This window comes from Balaenoptera physalus (assembly GCF_965194825.1).
Source record: "Balaenoptera physalus genome assembly, chromosome: 1".
NCBI lineage: Eukaryota > Metazoa > Chordata > Mammalia > Artiodactyla > Balaenopteridae > Balaenoptera > Balaenoptera physalus.
Window position 1 is genome coordinate 60,171,063 of NC_138882.1, and position 20,496 is coordinate 60,191,558.

At 39.9% G+C, this 20,496-nt stretch overlaps 1 protein-coding gene across 7 annotated transcripts in view; it reads right to left on the minus strand.

Annotated features, from left to right (window-relative positions):
- Positions 1-18,259: 18,259 nt before the first annotated feature.
- Positions 18,260-20,496, minus strand: part of SUCO (SUN domain containing ossification factor) — a 73,021-nt gene continuing 70,784 nt past the window's right edge. For all 7 annotated transcript variants that reach the window (XM_082437106.1, XM_082437113.1, XM_082437108.1 and 4 more), the window contains one exon: positions 18,260-20,285. In XM_082437106.1, coding sequence (XP_082293232.1) covers positions 19,842-20,285 — 444 coding nt within the window. In that variant the 3' untranslated portion in view covers positions 18,260-19,841. The remainder of the gene's footprint in view (positions 20,286-20,496) is intronic.

Here is a 20,496-nt window from a genome sequence, read left to right on the forward strand (position 1 = left end):
AAAAGTTTATTGAGCACTGACTCTATATGTCAAGCTAGGTACTGAGCATACAGCAGTGAACAAAACAGATAAAGGCCCCTGCCCTCATGGAGCTTCCATTCTAGTGTAGGAGAAGATATCAAACAGATAAATAAAAGATGTAGTATGGCAGATGGTGATAAGTACAATGGAAAAAAAATAAGTAAGCTAAGGTGATAATGAGTGTGGGATGGAGGAAACTGGGTTGTAATTGTAAGTAAGTGGGTCAAGGAAGGGCTCCCTGAGCATAGTAGAAAGTGAAAGAGGTATCTGGGGTGGGGAGGGACTATCATACAGAAAGATCCATACATAAAAATGAGCTGGGGGCTTCCCCGGTGGCGCAGTGGTTGAGAATCTGCCTGCCAATGCCGGGGACACGGGTTCGAGCCCTGGTCTGGGAAGATCCCACATGCCGCGGAGCAATTAGGCCCGTGAGCCACAATTACTGAGCCTGCGCGTCTGGAGCCTGTGCTCAGCAACAAGAGAGGCCGAGATAGTGAGAGGCCCGCGCACCGTGATGAAGAATGGCCCCCGCTCGCCACAACTAGAGAAGGCCCTCGCACAGAAACGAAGACCCAACACAGCCAAAAACAAAAATAAAAATAAAATATATTTAAAAAAAAAAAAAAAGAGCTGAAGTCTCATATTGTTACATCTACTATCAATCACACTGATGAATATATATGTCTTCTCCCAATAATTCTGTGAGGCAAATGTTAATATATGTTATCCTTAATTTACTCAGTTACTTTTTTATCCTGTTGTGCTCTATTTCTCTTTAAGCTACTTTAACTTCTTTTTGGAGCAAGGCAAGATGATGTATTAGTCACGTTAAGTTAGGTTCGGCAACAAACAATCCCCAAATCTCACTGGCCTCACACAACAGCATGAGTTCACAGTGGCTGGCCTCCATCATGTCTTCATTCAGGGACTTTGGTCAGCTGAGGCATCCCCATCTACACTGTCAATCACAGCGCCAGGGAGAAGGAAAGATGGAACACTGGCACCAGCTCTTCAGTGCTTCTGCTGGAAGGGACACAAGTCATCACCTCTCCTCATTTTTCACTGGCCAGAGCAGGTCATGTGTAGCTGTGTATGAGTGTGTGTGTGATCGTCCTAAATGCATAGAAGTAAAAGGAAATAGATATTGATGAATAGTTTGTCTACCATAGATAGATAGATGGAAATGACAGATGATAGCAGGTAATAATTGGTGAAAGAAAGAGACGAGAAAGACAGAGAGAGAAAGAGAAAGATAGATAGATAGATAGATAGGTAGATAGATAGATAAAGTAGATAAAAGAAAAGAAAACCGAGGCTTAGAAATGGTCAATCATTTGCCCACAGTGAAAAAGTCTGTAAATAGCCAAGTCAAGATCGGAACCAAAATCGACCTGGGTTTCATACTGGTCTTGGCGACAGACTACCTAGATCTCTGGTGCTGAGCAGAGTCCTTTGGTATAGAGTCAGATGTAATTTCATATCAAGTCAGGCACTGAATGTGCCTCTCTGACTGGGCGTTAAATGTATCTCTGAATTTTGCTTTCATGAAGCACAATTTGAGAACCTCTGCACTTTATTCCAGCAAATTTTCAAGACTATCATTATTCAATAACCACCACAAAGGACCTCAGTCAGCTCCACAAACACTACTGTCCCATGGGAACATGGTTTGAGAATCACTATGATGAAAGTCTCACTCTAGGGTATTTTCTAACACCAACAAGCAATTCTCTGAATCTCCAGACACCAACTGGGTGTTCAACAATTCAGTCAAATTCTGACACTAACTTCCCAGAGTGCCTCACAGTTTAAGGTCTCCATCCCACAGACTGCCCCCCACTTCAGGTGCCAGTCAAAAGTCCTGGGCCGATACTTCTGACTGACTGGCTATAAATCAGGGGCTCAAGCTTCCATGCCGTGTCAGGTCACACCACCCTCCTAGCACCTTGATGTGTTTACCAACCTGCAAGCTCTCCAAACTCCGTTGTTTAGGGGTTTTTATGGAGGTTTCATTACACAGGTGTGATTAAGTAAATCATTGACCACTGGTGATTAATTCAATCTCCAGCCCCTCTACCCTCCCCAGAGATTGGGGGTTGTCTTTCTGGCACCAGCCCCCATCCTGAAGCTACCTAGGGGACCCTAGCCAGAGTCACCTCATCAGCATACAAAAGATACTCTTATCATTCCAGAGATTCCAAAGGTTTAGGAGCTGTGTGCCAGGAACCTGGGATAAGACCAAACATTTATTTTTTTATTATATCACATTCACCATGCTCAGACTAATTTCATTCTAGAATAGTCAAAACTTGCAGCTTTGAATGTGGAGACAATTTGTAACTCTCAAGAAATGGAAACTAGGACTGGGAGACATCTGAGAGAAACACATGTCCTCAGTATTTTAAAAATTGTTCAATTGAATTTATTCTGGATAATACTGAAACTATATGTCAATATCTGGATGATACGATTTTATGAATAGGTGGTGTGTGCATGGTTTCTAGAAAATACTTGATTTGTTGAGTTGCAGAGATCTGTGTATATATATGTGTGGAGATAGATATTTATATATGTATATATATATATATATATATGTATATATACATATATATATATATATATATATATATATAAAATACAGATCTACAATCCTTCCATAAAAGCCTGAAAACTGGAAGTTTTTCATAACTCACTTAGCAGTGGGCCCTAAATTGAATTCATTCGGTGATAGTATTTGACCTGAACTGCCATGAGGCTATTTAGAGTCTATATATAGTCTTTGTATAGAGTCTCTTTTCCCACTAGTGTGAATATTCATAGAACTGTCAAAATGTGAATTTTGATCAAATATTAGTTTGATCATGGAAACGTGATCCAGACTGGGGGTGTCACCTCATAGCAAAGTACGTACTATGTTAGCTTTCTAAAATGAAAACATTTTTAAATTTTGAAATACTTTTGGCCTTACAGATCTGAATCAGAAATTATAACCTAGATTATCATCTTTCTTGCTGATAAAAATCATCGAGGTATTTTGCCCACTGAACCAGTTTGAGAGCCATACTCTCCCCTGTGTTGGGACGTCTTTTCTTACCTCCCCAGGCTGAGACGAGACACGGTTTTTCTGCCGGCTCTGTGCCACCAGTGAGCTATGTCACTTGTTGCTGGTGTCCTGTGCTCTTGGTTGTTTATCGTCCTTTAGGAAAAAAAAAGAGGTCATTGCAGTTTGATGTTGCGTTTTTGCAAGCTTTGCCTCATGGTTTCCTCTTTGTTTTGGCCTTTCTTTTCAGAGTCATACTTATTTGTGCTACTCTTCTGTGTTCATGCATAAAACCTCCCGCTTCTGCACAGGTTCAGTTTGTATCCAAGCTAGTATAGAAATATGGGCCTCTGTAGATGTTGTCTCCCCATTTCTTCCTCATTAGGATAATTCGTGAGTTATTGCCAGAATTTTGAAAGCAGCCAGGTTAAAAGGGTTCTGAAGTGATTTTTCCTGGGTCCTTCAGATCTCTCTTTAGGGAGATGTGATGTAACCTCAAAGGGAAGCTCCACCAGTTTTTGTTCCCACCACCAACTCCCCCCCCCCCAAAAAAAGGTGGTGGAGGGGAGAAGGAAGGACTTAAAACATATTGTATCAAACTTGGGGTTTTAAACCTGCTTGAGAGTGACAGACTCCTTTGAGAAATTGACAAAAGACAAAGACAAATAAGAATAAACTCAAAATTTTGCACAGAATTTCAGGTTCCTCAGACTCCTTCTCTAAGCCCAGATGAAGAACTTCCATCCAAGACCAGTGCTTCCTAAAGGCTAGGGGCCCTGGGAGGTCCCTCAGATCCCTGGGCAGAGAGGTTCAAATTCGACACCACACATCCCCTTACTCACCTGGAGCCACCATTGAAGAAACCTTTGGAATAATGGGAAATGGGTCCCACATGTGTCCTCAATCTTGAGCTACTCAAGAAAAATCATTCCTCCAGGTGGGTCACCTTTTTGATGTGAAGTATTTTTTCTGCAAGGGAGTGTCATTATGGAAGAGGGGAATTTTCCTGAAATAAATACCTATCAGGATTGATCTGGTCCTTGATCCAGACTTCTGAACTCAATCTTCCTGGTCATGTTGTGTCTTTAGTTTTTTTCCATGCCAATTACTATTTAAAAATTAAGATTTTCTCTTATTTTACTTCGGAATTTTTTTTCTTTGGCCTCCACAGAGAAAAGCAATGAAGAATATGAGGAAGTGACTCGCTTTTCCCCATCCCTTGCCTGAAAGAGATTAAAAATTCCTAGGTTGCCCATAGGTTATAGATATATGTTAATTCAGTTGATTAGCCCAGAATAGAACCAATAAGGACCCATAAGGATCCACTATCACAGCAAAGCCTACTTTCTTAATCCCAGCTGGTCATCATCTCAAACATAAGCCTACAGCCGCAATGTAACTGAGCAGGACCCGATGGGGCCTTCCCAGGACAGACCCCCTCCCCCATATCCTCTGCTTTAGCTCCTCTCTGACGTACCTGGATAACAGTATCTGACGCACATTTCCTGAGTTGTTTTATAGATGCCAAATCCACCACCAAATGGAAGAAATTAACTACTCAATGATCATAAGCACGTAGGCCCCAGACCTACTGGCACCTAAGGATTAATGATGTTAACCCCTTTGACTCTGCCCTGTTACCTCACCATCAACCAATCAGAGAACTGTGCATGAGCTGATCACATGTCCACGACGCCCCTACCTCAACTTGCCTTTAAAACTGCCTTGCTGAAACCCATCCGGGAGTTTGGGCTTTTTGAGCACTAGCTGCCCTGAACTCCTTGCGTGGCACCCTGCAATCAACACTGCATTTTCCTTCACCGCAACCTGTGGTCTGGAGATTGGCTTTACTGTGACAGGCAAGCGGACCCAAGTTTGGTTTGGTAACAACAGAGGAGAGACAGTATTTGGAGGTCCCACACCTACTAGTTAATCTCCATGAGCAGAAAAGCTCATAATGATGGTTCAGTAAAGGCATCTTCATATCATGAAGGAAAGCCAAGAGTAGAGGTAAGAATCTGATGATCTTTGCCCTGGGAGAGAAATTGAAATCCATCTGATTAGTGACCAGCTGTGGTTATGAAGCTCATTGCAGTTTATGCCTCTGGGCTTTTTAGGGCTTTTTAGGGCTTTTTGTGGATGAAATGCCCTCCTGATGGCCAGTCTTAATTCCTACCCTTCCCCGACAGTGTCTACCGCCACTGCTTCCGTTGCCTGGTAAACTCCTACTCATTCTTCCAGACACAGCTCAAAAGGCAATGCAATTTCTCTCTGAAATCTGCTCTGCCCAGGCAGTGGTATACCCTCCGTGTTCCTATAGCTTTTCATCATGCCACTCCTAGAGCACTTAAACATGATATTATATTAATGGCCGTTTGTTTGCATTTCTCTGTCTATCCTTGCTCACTAGACCATGAGGTTCCTAAGATTAGGGGCTGTGTTCAAACAGCCCTGCCTGAAGCCTCTGCATTTATTCTTGGGGGAGCTTCATAATTGCAAAGTAACCCAAGTGAAGATGTTTCAGACAGAGATCTTAATTAGGAAAACATGAGTTAAGACCTGTAACTGAACTAGGCATATCCTTTGGCATTACTCGAAGACTTCAAGCGCAGAAACCTCACAGTTCTAGTGAGGAAGAGGAGACATAGATGTCTAAGTAAATTGTTGTCATTATGCTATTATGATCCAATGTTAGAATAGAGGGATAAGTGGAGGGATGAAGGTTGTTAGAACGTCTTTTTCTAAATGTGTACTTAACCTTCATCTGAAAGCTATGAGGTTTGTTTCCTGGAAGGTACATGTATGTGCACAAGCAAGTGTGTGGATGCCCGTGTGAACTTGTCCAAGCCGTGCCCATGGGAGACTGGAGCAGGCCCAGACTAAGGCAGGAGGTCAGGTAGACCTGACCTTCTCTTCTTCTCAGGCCACACCATGAAAGAAAATGGAACAAGACTTGACACAGCCCAGCAGCACCTGGATAGGGTCTGCTTGGCCCTTCCAAAGGGTTCCTTATGTTAGGAGAGTGTATTCTTGGACTCTGAGGATTTTAAAGAACTGGATGCTGTGCTAGTCAGGAAAAGTTTTGAAATGGGTCAGGCAATAAAGGATCCTCTGATGGGTCCTTTTTGAGCTAAGGGTAATAAATCAGTTAAGTTACTTGATTCCACAGAAAGAGCCCTAGACCCATAAAACTTGTGATGAAAGTCAGCAGATTACAGGTGTGGGGGAAATTAGAACATCTAATTACCAGTGGAAGTTTGTGCATCTGTAATTCCTCTTGTAGGAAGTATGAAATATATTAGCAATTAATGTTCCTCAGTAGAAATCTTGAGGGCAAATCATTTCCTTAAATTTCATTTAATTGTCTTTTAGTTATGACTCCTCTTTCATGAATATCGCAGAATGGAAATACAAACCCACAGCCACTTTTCAAAGACAGATGAATTGATCATTTCTTTACTGTAAATAATAGTCTCTGAATTAGTTTACAGAGTCATCCTAGAATTGACTAAAAGTGATCTCGTTAGTACCAGGTTCAGACTCTCATTCCTGATAACATACAAAGAGGCTTACCTATTTTTACAATCAAACAGCTGTTAGAGATAGCTCTAAACTGATCTTTATGATAGAAAAAAAAAAAAAAAGAGTAAACACTCTGAAATGCCCAGGATTATTTTATTTGCTATAACTATAATTAGGCAAACAATGGCCAGGTCTAGCCTGGGATAGGCAATATGGCCCTGTGGTAAATATTTAAGGTATTTCTGAGTGACTTCATAAACTTGGTCACTCTGGGATTCATAGAAACATGCAAATCAGAGCTAACAAAACCCTAGTGGGGCTCATGCAATACATGTGAAGGGTGCTATGGGGATGTAGGGGGAGATCAGAGACTCTTGGGGGAGAAAAGAAGAGCCACAGTTTCCGTTCTCTGCTGTGCTACTAGTTGTTATTTTTAAGCAGAGCCTCTTTGATGTGATACACATTAGCATTTCATGCCCCCTCAAATCAATATTCTTTTTCATGTGGGGATTTTGAGTCATTTTTGTACTTGCTCTTTTAAAGTTCCATCAACCCCAATAAATAAGAATTCTGATTGCCTGCTCCTGGGGAGAGCAGACTTTTCTTTACCAGTGATACAAATACTGTTCATTTCTCCTAAATGGCTGCATGGTTCTTAGAATTAGACTGTGTAAACTTCCTTATGCCTTAAAGTTAAGGGTTGTGGCAGTCCATCCCTAATACATGATGATCACAAAATACTTATCTTACCGCGTTGAATAAAATACCTCTTTGAAAGGACTCATATATCCTTTTCTTTTTCTTTTTATTAAAGTATAGTTGATTTACAATGTTGTGTTAGTTTCAGGTGTACAGCCCAGTGATTCAGTTATACATATATTCTTTTTCAGACTCTTTTCCATTATAGGTTATTACAAGATATTGAATATAGTTCCCTGTGTTATAAGTAGGTCCTTGTTGATCTATTTTATGTATAGTAGTGTGTATCTCTTAATCACAAATTCACAGTTTAACCCTCTCTCTACGTCTGTGAGTCTATTTATGTTTTCTGTAGGTTTATTTGTATCATTTTTTACATTTCACATTTAAGTGATATCATATGACATTTGCCTTTCTCTGTTTGACTTCCTTCACTTAGTATGATAATCTCTAGGTCCATCCTTGTTGCTGAAAATGGCATTATTTCATTCTCTTTTATGGCTGAGTAATATTTCATTATATATATATATTATATATATATATATAATATATATATATTTACAGTCCCACCAACAGTGTAGGAGGGTTCCTATTTCTCCACACCCTCTCCAGCATTGATTATTTATTGACTGTTTAATGATGGCCATTCTGACCAGTGTGAGGTGATACCTCATTGTGGTTTTGATTTACATTTCTCTAATAATTAGCAATATTGAGTATCTTTTCAGGTGCCTGTTGGCCATCTGTGAGTCTTCTTTGGAAAATGTCTACTTAGGTCTTCTGCCCATTTTTTGACTAGGTCGTTTTGTTCTTTGATATTGAGCTGTATGAGCTGTTTTGTATATTTTGGAAATTAATCCCGTGTTGGTGGCAACATTTGCAAATATTTTCTCCCATTCCTTAGGTTGTCTTTTAATTTTGTTTATGGTTTCCTTTGCTATGCAAAAGATCTTAAGTGTAATTAGGTCCCATTAGTTTTTTGTGTTTGTTTCCATTACCCTAGGAGACGGATTCAAAATATATTGCTGTGATTTATGTCAGAGTGTTCTGCCTATGTTTTCCTTTAGAAGTTTTATAGTATCTGGTCTTACATTTAGGTCTTTAATCCATTTTGAGTTTAGTTTTGTGTATGGTGTTAGACAACATTCTAAATTCATTCTTTTATATGTAGCTGTCCAGTTTTCCCAGCACCACTTATTGAAGGGACTGTCTTTTCTCCGCTGTATATTCTTGCTGGCTTTGTAATAGATTGATTGACCATAAGTGCAGGGGGTTATTTCTGGGCTTTCTATCCTATTCCATTAACCTATGTGTCTGTTTTTGTGCCAGTACCATACTGTTCTTATGACTGTAGCTTTGTAGTATAGCCTGAAGTCAGAGTGATTCCTCCAACTCTGTTCTGCTTAAGATTGTTTTGGCTATTTGTGGTCTTTTGTGTTCCCATGCAAATTTTAAAATTTTGTTCTAGTTCTGTGAAAAATGCTATTGGTAATTTGATAGGGATAACATTGTATCTATGGATTGCCTTGGGTAGTATAGTCATTTTGACAATATTGATTCTTCCAATCCAAGAATATGGTATATCTTTCCATCTGTTTCTGTCACCTTCAGTTCCTTTCATCAATGTCTTATAGTTTCAGAAGTACAGGTTTTTTGCCTCCTTAGGTAGGTTTATTCCTAGGTATTTGATTCTTTTTGATGTGATAGTAAATAGGGTTGTTGCCTTAATTTCTCTTTCTGATCTTTTCTTGTTAATGTATAGGAATGCAAGAGATTTCTGTGTATTAATTTTGTATCCTGCAACTTTACCAAATTCATTGAGCGCTAGTAGTTTTATGGTAGTGTCTTTAGGATTTTCTCTGTATAGTATCATGTCATTTGCAAACAGTGAAAGTGTTACTTCTTCTTTCCCAATTTGGTTTCCTTTTATTTCTTGTCAATTTCCATGGCTAGGACTTCCAAAACTATGAATAAAACTGGTGAGAGTGGACACCCTTGTCTCATTCCTGATCTTAGAGAAAATGCATTCAGCTTTTCAACATTGAGAATGATGTTAGCTATGGGTTTGTCATATATGGCCTTTTATTATGTAGAGTTAGATTCCCTCTATGCCCACTTTCCAGAGACTTTTTATTATAAATGGATGCTGAATTTTGTCAAAAGCTTTTTCTGCCTCAATTGACATGATCGTATGGTTTTTATTCTTCAGTTTGTTAATGTGGTATATCACGCTGATTGATTTGCAGATACTGAAGAATCCTTACATCACTGGGAAAAATCCCAGTTGAGTATGGTGTATGATCCTTTCACCAAATTGTTGGAGTCGGTTTGCTGGCATTTAGTTGAAGATGTTTGCCTCTATGTTCGTCAGTGATATTGGCCTGTAATTCTCTTTTTTTGTGGTATATTTGTTTTGTTTTGATATCAGGGTATTGGTGGCCTCATAGAATGGGAGTGTTCCTTCCTGTGCAACTTTTGGAGGAGTTCCAAATGGATAGGTGTTCTCTAAATGTTTGATAGAATTTGCCTGTGAAGCTATCTGGTCCTGGACTTTGGTTTGTTGGAAGTTTTTTAATCAGTTTTAATTTCAGTATTTGTGATTGGTCTGTTCATGTTTTCTATTTCTTCCTGGTTCAGTCTTGGAAAGTTGTACCTTTCTAAGAATTTGTCCATTTCTTCTAGGTTGTCCATTTTATTGGCATATAGTTGTTTGTAAAAGTCTCTTATGATACTTTGTATTTCTGTGGTGTCAGTTGTAACTTTCATTTCTAATTTTATTGATTTGAGCTCTCTCCTGTTTCTTCTTGATGAGTCTGGCTAAAGGTTTATCAATTTTGTTTATCTTTTCAAAGAACCAGCTTTTAGTTTCATTGATCTTTGCTATGTCTCTATTTCATTTATTTCTGCTCTGATCTTTATGATTTCTTTCCTTAACTAACTTTGGGTTTTGTTTGTTCTTATTTCTCTAGTTGGTTTAGGTGTAAGGTTAGGTTGTTTATTTGAAATTTTTCTTGTTTCCTGAGGTAAGATTGTACTGCTATAATCTTCCTTCTTAGAAATGCTTTTGCTGCATCCCATAGGTTTTGGTTTGTTATGTTTTCATTGCCATTTGTCTCTAGGTATTTTGTGATTTCCTCTTTGATTTCTTCAGTGATCCATTGCTTGTTTAGTAACATATTGTTTAGCCTCCATGTGTCTGTGGTTTTTACATTTTTTTTTTCTTCTGATTGATTTCTAATCTCAGTGTTGTTGTCGGAAAAGATAGTTGATATGGTTTCAATTTTCTTACATTTACTGAGGCTTGATTTGTAACCCAGATGTGACCTATTCTGGAGAATGTTCCATGTGCACTTGCGAAGAATGCATATTCTGCTGCTTTCAGGTGGAATGTTCTATAAATATCAATTAAGCCCATCTGGTCTTATGTGTCATTTAAGGCCTGTGTTTCCTTATTGATTTTTCTGTCTGGATGACCTGTCTATTGATGAAAGTGGGGTGTTAAATCCCCCACTATTATTGTGTTACTATCGATTTTCTCCTTTTATGGCTGTTAGCATTTGCCTTACGTTGAAGTGCTCCTGTGTTGGGTGCATATATATTTACATTTGTTATATCTTCTTCTTGGATTGATCCCTTAATCATTATTCTTTTTCTCTTGTAACAGTCTTTATTTTTAAAAAATAAATATTGTTTACTTTATGAGTAAACATATGAGTATTGCTACTCCAGCTTTCTTTTGATTTCCATTTTCATGGAACACATTTTTTCCATCCCCATACTTTCAGTCCGTATGTGTCCCTAAGATCTGAAGTGGGTCTCTTGTAGACAGTAAATATACGGGTCTTGTTTTTGTATCCATTCAGCCATTCTATGTCTTTTGGTTGGAGCACTTGATCCATTTACATTTAAGGTAATTATCAATATGTATGTTCTTATTGCCATTTTGTTAATTGTTTTGGATGTGTTTTGTAGGTCTTTTTTCTTCCCTTACTCTCTTGATTTGATGACTATCTCTAGTGTTGTGTTTGGATGGGTTTTTCTTTTTTGTGTGTGTATCTATTGTAGAGTTTTGGTTTGCAGTTCCCATAAAGTTTTGATATAGCAGTCTGTATAGATACAAGACAGTTTTAAGTTGCTTGTCTCTTAATTTCAAATGTATTTCCAATATCCTGCATTTGTACTCTCCTCTTCTCATGATCGCTGGTTTCGATATCATATCTGTGTGGGGATGACTTCATATCTTTACTTTGTTTGCTTTTACTGGTGAGCTTTTTCATTTGTAATTTTCTTGTTTCTAGTTGTAGCCCTTTCTTTTCCTCCTAGAGAAGTTCCTTTAGCATTTGTTGTAAAGCTGGTTTGGTGGTGCTGAATTCTCTTAGCTTTTGCTTTTCTGTAAAGCTTTTGATTTCTCTGTCAAATCTGAATGAGAGCCTTGCTGGGTAGAGTATTCTTGGTTTTAGGTTTTTCCCTTTCATCACTTTAAATATATCGTGCCACTCCTTTCTGGCCTGCAGAGTTTCTGCTGAAAATTCAGCTGATAACGTTATGGGGATTCTCTTGTAATTTGTTGCTTTTCCCTTGTTGCTTTCAATATTTTTTGTCTTTAATTTTTGTCAGTTTGATTAATACGTGTCTTGATGTGTTCCTCCTTGGGTTTATCCTGCATAGGACTCTCTCTCCTTCCTAGACTCGAGTGTTTCCTTTCTCATGTTTGTTAGGTAAGTTTCTGGCTATAATCTCTTCAAATATTCTCGGGCCCTTTCTCTCTCTCTTCCTTCTGGGACCCCTATAATGTTAATGTTGGTGTGTTCAATGTTGTCCCAGTGGTCTCTAAGACTGTCCTTATTTCTTTTCATTCTATTTTCTTTTTTCTGTTCTGCAGCAGTGATTTCCACCACTATGTTTTTCAGCTCACTTATTCCTTCTTCTGCTTCATTTATTCTGGTATTGGTTGCTTCCAGTGTGTTTTTCATTTCAATTATTGTATTATTCAACTCTGTTTGTTTATTCTTTAAATCTTCTAGATCTTTGTTATACATTTCTTGTATCTTCTCAGTCTGTGCCTCCATTCTTTTTCCGAGATACTGGATATATTTACTATCATTACTCTGAATTCTTTTTCAGGTAGATTGCCTAGCTCCACTTCACTTAGTTGTTCTTCTGGGGTTTTATCTTGTTTCTTTGTCTGGAACATATTTCTCTGCCATCTCACTTTGTCTAATTTTCTGTTTGTGGTCTCCTTTCTGCAGGCTGCAGGATTGTATTTCCTCTTGCTTCTGGTGTCTGTCCCCTGGTGGGTGAGGTTCGTCCAGAGGCTTGTGCAGGATTCCTGGTGGGAAGGACTGGTGCCTGCCCGCTGGTGGGTGGTGCTGGGTTTTGTCCCTCTGGTGGGCAGAGCCATGTCAAAGGGTGTATTTAGAGGTGGCTGTGAGCTCAGTACAACTTTAGGTGCCTGTCAGTGGATGGGTGGGGCTGTGTTCCCCCCTGCTGTTTGTTTGGCCTGTAGTCATCCCAGCACTTGAGCCTGCAGGCTGTTGGGTGGGGTCGGGTCTCAGTGCCAAAATGGAGACCTCCAGGAAATCTCATGCCGATTAATATTCCTTGGGACTTCCACCACCAGTGTCCTTGCCCCTCAGTGAGCCACAGCTGACCCACGCCTCACCAGGAGACCCTGCAAGACCCACAGGTAGGTCTAGCCCAAGCTCCTATGGAGTCACTGCTTTGTGTTGGGTCCCGTGCACGTAAAATCTTGTGTGCACCCTCCAAAAGTGGAATCTCCGTTTCCCCCAGTCCTGTGGAGCTCCTGCACTCAAGCCCCAGTGGCCTTCAAAGCCAAATGCTTTGGGGGCTCCTCCTACTGTGGCCAGACCCCTCAGGCTGGGGAGCCTGACATGGGGCTCAGAACTCACTCCTGTGGGAGAACCTCTGCAGTATAATTATTTTCCAGTGTGTGGGTTGCCCAGCTGGCGGGTATGGAATCTGTCTTATATCATGAAAGTGCCCCTCCTACCATCTTGTTGTGGCTTCTTCTTTGTCTTTGGATGTGAAGTATCTTTTTTGGTGGGTTCCAGTCTTTTTTGTCAATGGTTATTAAGTTGTTAGTTGTGAATTTGGTGTTTTCGTGAGAGGAGGTGAGTTCACGTCCTTCTACCCCTGCCATCTTGTCTGGAATCAAGGGGCTGCTTTTCGTTTGGATGATTGTTGCCTCTTTCCACAGTGTGTGCTGGCTCTTATCCTCTTGATATGAGGTGTGCAGGCACGGTGGCCTGTGCACACTCCTGGTATGGCGGGGGCATTGATTGGCACCCGCTCCCGGGTCTCCCAGTGGCAGCAGTGGCCCATGCAGTCCCAGGACAGTAGGGGCAGCAGATGGCACCTGCTCTTGTGTCTCTTAGCGGCAGCAACAACCCACCTACTTGCAGGACAGTAGGAACAGCAATTGGTGCCTGCTCATGGCCTGTGCGTGCTCCTCATATGGTGGGGGCAGCAATTGGCACCCACCCGCGGGCCTCACAGTGGTGGTGGCGGGCTGTGCAACACCCCCCCCCCCCGCCAGGACAGCAAGTGGCACCTGCTTGCAGGTCCCCTAGCTGTGGCAGTGGCCCATGTCTCTCTCTGGAGCCCATGATGGTGGCAGCAGCTTGCACCTGCCCCCAGAACTCATGTACGTGGTGTCTTGTTGCCTGAGAGCCCACAGGTAGGAACAGAAGCTCCTATGGTGGTGCTGCCCGTCTTCTCAGGTGCCCCCCAACAGTGGTGTTTTGCCTCTCTGGCGGGCCCAGGCCTCTTCTGAGTGCACACTCAGTTGTCACTCTCCAACCTTTTCAGGCTGTCTCCATGCAGCTAACCCTGGTCCTATCCCTGGGTCTGACATCTGAAGCTCGAGCTTCAGCACCCAGCCCCGCCCACACCAGCAGACAAGTGTCCCAGGCTGGGGAGCACAGGGCAGAGGTACTGACCACCTGTGCAGGTCCTTCCACAAACTGGTTGCCGCACTCTCCTCCGAGGCTCTAAGACTCCCCCTCCAACCAGGCTGATCTCCCCACCACTGAGGAGATTTCCCATGGTGGGGGAACCTTTCCTCCTTCACATCTCCCTCCCTGGGGTGCAGGTCCTGTCCCAATTCCTTTTTTTTTTTTTTTTTTTTCTTTTTTCTTTTTTCTTTTGTCCTACTGGGTTACATGGAGGTTTTCTTGCCCTTTTGGAAGTCTGAGGTCTTCTGCCAGCATTCAGTAGATGTTGTGTGTGAATCGTTCCACTTGTAGATGTGTTTTTGCTGTATCTGTGGGAGGAGGTAAGCTCCACATCCTACTGACCCACCATTTTGATTCCTCTTCCATTGCTGTTGACTTTTAAAGGTGTTGAGTTGAAATGGTAAAAGGGAAGTCCATCTTTCAGCCATTCTTGGAAGTCAAGGATAAAGATAGGAAGCATTGCCTTTGCCCTAATGAAGAATAAGCTTCATTTGAAAATATTTTGAGAGTGTCATTTTTTTTCCCTCCCCTATAGGAAAGAGAACTTTCTTTTGAGTGAAAGAAAAGTGATTTGGGAGTGGGACAAGAAAGACCAGGGTGTAAAGGGAGCTTAAGAAAGCCATCATTGTTTTATTGTTTTAGGGCATGTCTCATGACTGTTGCATGGTTTTGTTTTTAAGGAAGCCTGTTTGGTTTTGTGGTTAGGCAAACCTGCTTTCTTGAGTGATCACTAACTAACAGGGGTCTCCCATACTTTTTTCTTTACTTATGTTCCCTTAGTGGGATTATCTATTTAATCACCTACTTTGTCCCTTTACTCTGTTCTTATCAGTATGACCAATGGACTGTAGGATTCGGTGAAATCGAAGAATTGTTAGAGTTAGGGTGTGAGGGGGCATGGTGGTGGTCAGAGTTGGGTGCTTGAAATTGGTATTAAGGATTATGGATACTGACAGTGACAAACACTAGGGTTTAATCAGGGGAGTAAGTGGCTGATACTGGCTGGAGAACAAGATCTTAGGGGAAAGAAGGCAAAGAAGTGAGAAACTAGAAAAAATAATGTAGACATTGAAATCAAGGATTATGACAGAAGCAGTATTAGAATGACAGTGACCCCATGAATGAAGATGAGAGAGGGTGAGAGAACACAGGGGTTCACTTGCAACAAGGAGAAAGAGTAGATGCTAGAGTTTGTCAATATAAGATACAAAGTGAGGCGTTTTAGGCACTGAAGATTAAGGAGATCATCTATTCTACCTCTAGGTCGAGTGGTATGAGGCAGTCAGGAAGAAAAAAAGTGACCTCCTGGAAAGGATTCAAGGAAAGTAGTTTCAATTAGAATAAGGAGGTGAAGAGAAGGTTGAAAGAAGTTAAAGATTTAGGAAATTTTACTGATGACTGATTTCTGAGTTCCAGAGGGCACAGGGGAAGTGTTTTTAGGTGTTGGTGAAGGAGTATGGGTCCAGAAAGAAGGATGTGAAGAGCCATATGGGGTTTCTTGTGGTGATAAAATTAATAGGAATCAGAGGCATATGAAATTGGCCTTAATGGTTTTGAGGCATAAAATTGTGGCAAGGCCTTATAACAAGGGGTAGCAAGGTGTTTCCAGGGGCCCTGCAGAGCTCTGGAGTGACTTACTGACACCTGCGATGGAAGCACTGAGGGTGGAATCTTACACAGAGCACATCCGGCTCAAAGCTCCCTGCTGACCCTGCTAATGGATGGTGGTTGTAGACTGAGGCTGGAGATGACAGTCTTACACCTGCTGGTTGATGCTCAGAGACAAAGGGATGAGATCTCACTCTGAGCATCAAAACATTAATAGCTAACGTTGTGTGTACTACGTGCTAGGCACATGATAGTTTTACATGTATAAGCATGACTGATCTTCAGAACAATTATCTGAAATAGGTGCTGTTACACATATTTACAGGTGAGAAAACTGATGCTTAATGAGATTACGACTGGTTGTGATTTTGTCTAATGCCAAACTCAAAGAGATAAGAGAACAAATATGAAACTAGGCAGTCTGATTTAAACACCTGCTCTTAAGTGGGATAGTACACCACCTACATGGGGAACTATTTTAAACCATTCTGGGTGTAAAACTTGGTTTTTATCCCTTATAAACGTAAAAATCACAAATGCTTCTGTTTGCTCAAAAAGACTTATTTTGCAAGTTTTATAACAGAAGGTATTTGGGTTTTCAATATCTGATTTGTCAAAAAAATGGAATGCAAAGTTGGTAGTCTAGGGTGTATGACCTTACAAATGCAAGTGATAAACTCTGTTGTAAACAAATATTCTAAAGATTAATTTTGGAAGTAGTAGACTAAGTGGGGTATAATACATGTTCCAATAGGATTTTTTTTTTTAATGTCTTCATGTCGTATGAATGAACACTCGTGGGTTGGGATAAAATTTATAGTGACAGTGTTGATACATCACTAGAAAAGCTCTTAACAGCCACTTTGGTAGCCCAGACACTAAAACTGGAATGACTCCGAGAAAATAAGTATGGCCCTTACACAAGGAAGACATGCAGAGTCATAAAGCAGTCATCTGTACATTTTAAAAGAAAATAGACAATGAAACCAAATGAAACTTGACTGGCCCTTGGTAAAGAAAGAAGGAAAGGAAAAGGAAGGAAAGAGTATGCATGTGGACCTGTGGAGAAATCTGACCATGGAGTGTGTATTAGATATTAGGGAATTACTGACTTTCTCAGGTGTGATACTAGTATTATGGTCAGGTAGGTGAATGTTCTTATTCTTAGAAAACACATGCGTAAGTACTTAGGGGTTAAGGGGGCACGATATCTTTTAACTTTCAAACGGCTCACCCAAAAAATGTGTTTAATACATGTGTATGTATGTATAAAAAGAAAACTACAAATGCTAACTGTTGAACCTGGGTAACGGTGCATGGGAATTCACCTTTTTCATGGATTTGAAATTTCTCAAGTTAAAAAGTTGGGGAAAAGCATGAGGTTTTTAAGTAACTTTGTTCTATGAAATAGAGAGTTAAAACATATTTCTAAATAGACATGTTGCTTATTATACTGTGATCTTAAATTTGTTCAACCAGGTTAACAAATATAAGTTTATATCTACTTCATATTCATGCCGACAAGTTTATATATTCACACTGGGGACACATCAAAAACTGGCAAATCAGTAAGTGGCAAAATAAGCACAGTAACTGGAGATACAGAGTTGAAAATGGTTGCTGCTGGGGAGCAAGAAACCCTTGATGGGGGGAAGGCTGGGGTGTGGGGGACGTGTAGTGGCAGAGAATAGAGAAGAGCTGTCTTTCTGTGCAAACCTTACCTTATAAAACAATTTCATTCCTCAACCTATATAACTCTATTTTTAAAAATCCAATTAGAAGAACTGCTTTACTTGTGTTCTTGCTCTTACGGATCCCTTCGTTTCTTCTTATTTCTTACTGTTTTAATGCTTTACTTAATATTAGAAGAAATAAAGTTGACTACCAAGGAACATTGAAAGCCTATTACAAATATATATATATACATATATATATACACACACACACACACACACACACACACATATGTATAGCTTTGCTTCTCACCAGGCACAAATCTATTATTGGCAAGAATTTTCATTTTTTTTTCCCTCATGTAAGTATAATCTCAGAGAGGAAAAATAAACCCCAAATTGTAAAGTGTTATGCTATGTTTATATATGGAAAAAAATAACAATTAGTAGTCTTAAAGACGGCACCTAATAAGAGAAAAGCACATAAACATAGTCTATTAAATATTCAAAATTCTCATTTCAGTGTTTGAAATGGTGAAATTCTGACTGTATAGGGAACAAAATGTTTCTGTCAAAGTTCAATCAGTTTGTAGTTGGCTGAAATGTGATCAGTTATTTCACAGGATGCTGCTGTATTTAATGTTAAAAGTGGCAAAAACAAATCTGTGCCCAGAGTAACAAGTTGGTAAAAGTTCTCCTTCAAAGAACAGAAGAGCCAGTAATTAATAAAGACACGTGTTCAGATTTATTTGGAAATTCACAGTTTCTAATGGCACTACAGCTCCGTAGTTACATATTGAAAGTCTTCTTTCCACAGCCGTGGATGCTGCACACAGACGGGGTAACTTCCTGCTCTGCCTCTGCTCTCATCTGGACCTCTTTTCAATGGGTTTCTATACAATCAGGCCCTCTTGCTCTGAATGGCTAATTGTACAGACTGGAAAAAATTTTAAATCATCTAAAACATACTGTTAACCTAAAGCAGCAACTTAAACAAAAGAGGCTTTAAATAAGTCACATTACAACCAATACCCCCAGAAAGGTATTAGACAAGTTTAAAAACAGTTATTACTAAAAGTGCTCAATAACTTAAATCTTACAACACAAAACGGTCAATTCTCTCCCTTTCAAAAAGAAACTTTCCACTTTCACTCATTACTGTACAAACACATACTTAGAAACCATGTGATTCAAATACAGTCACTGCCAATTATTTTTAAAGAAAAAAGACGAAGACAAACACATTGACGTCACACATGTATATCTCTGCACATTTGTAGCCAATACAAAGCAAACATCAAGGAATAATAATCCCTTTAGACTTGACCAATTAGACAAGGCTTGACAAACTCACGAGCTGGTTCTGTGCATACATACATAGGCAGTGATTATGAGACCTGGACTCATTTGACAAACCTTTGAATTTTCCATTTGTAAGAGAAAACAGTGATCTGAAAGTTGGGAGGCCTAGTGCTTATTGTGAATGTTTAAAATGTAATGTAGCTAAGGAAAACCCTTAAAAGTGGCAAAATGAGTTTAAAGGGTGAGTTTATAAAACAATTATTTGCAAATACTAATCATTTGCAAGAAAAGATCCTGTCGGTTTTTTTTTTTCTTCCCCTTCTCATTGAATTGGTAACCAAAGAAAACTAGAGTGAATAAGTTAAATGAAAATAACATCAAAAGCATCACCACTTACCTAAAAGAACAGACGTAAAAATTCCATCAAGTGTCTGTTTCAAGTGAGTTTGCTAAACAGAGGTCTAGTTGGCCAAGTCTTTAGGATCTTTACACTGTCTTTACTGATCTTTACTGAACTCCAGGCGCAGATCACATTAAAGCCTTGTAGTGTTTGCAGCTTCAAAAAACTAACAAAGTTATAAAAGAAATCAAATGACAGGAAAAGTTCTCCCTCCTCTTCCAGTGGCATTATAAATAGACAAAAGGCACATAAATATGGGAAGGTGCAAGAAATAGGAACAAAGCTAAAGGAAGAGGTTTAGGCTTTCATTCCTATCCCACCCAAGGAACTGGGCTTCCGAATTACTTTTGTCCCAGTAATTAATCTGTGAAAAAAATTTTTATAAAATGTCTACATTGTCCTTGTAGGAAGTGATCAGCCTTGTAAAACTGCAGCTCATTAACCAAGATTGACACAATCCCACCTGCTTTTTAAAAAGGCAGAAATCATAATTTCTGAATACTTTTCCCATTAATATTTTCTCCCTTCCCCAAACCCTTCAAATACCACAGACCGTTCTTCAAAGAACAACAAAAGTCTCCAGTATGAAAAGTTGATTAATTTTAAATATGTCCCGAGACTGCTGTAACACCAAGTGTTCCCACGGTGATCTCTTTGTTTCCTTTGATTATGTCATGCAGACTTGGCAATGATCCTGACTTAGTCTGTATGAGAGTTTTTATCAATTTTCCTTGGTCTTGGACTTTAGACCGCCTTCGTTTCAAAGCCCTCTTCTCAGTTTTTGTCTTTTGGGACTGTCCATTGCACAGACTTGTGCAAGCTGAAATGCCACAAAAATAAGACTCTTCTGACTGTGATGAAGTTTCTGAGCTTCCTTCAGACGGAGGACCCTTATAAGAAGAGTGATAAACTTCTCCCATATTAGAAAAATCTCTCTGGTTCGTAAAAGGCTTTCTTCCTTTTATGTCGCCATTGGCTATAGGGTGCAATGGATGTGCTGGCTTTATGGTCTCAATTTTTTCAGTTTTGTACTTGCAGCGTTTCTTCTATAACACAAGGAAAAGAAAGGGTAGGAATTAGACCTCCAATAGTTACCTAACCAAATTCAGAGAGCTGAGCTACTGGAGTAAAGTGCCATCTCCTGGCAGAAAGTAAAAGAGTATTATAAATAGCAAAACATACTGTTATGTTCTGTACAGATACCATAATTACCTTTTCATTTTGTAAATACTACTCAATCAAACTCTTTACTTATCT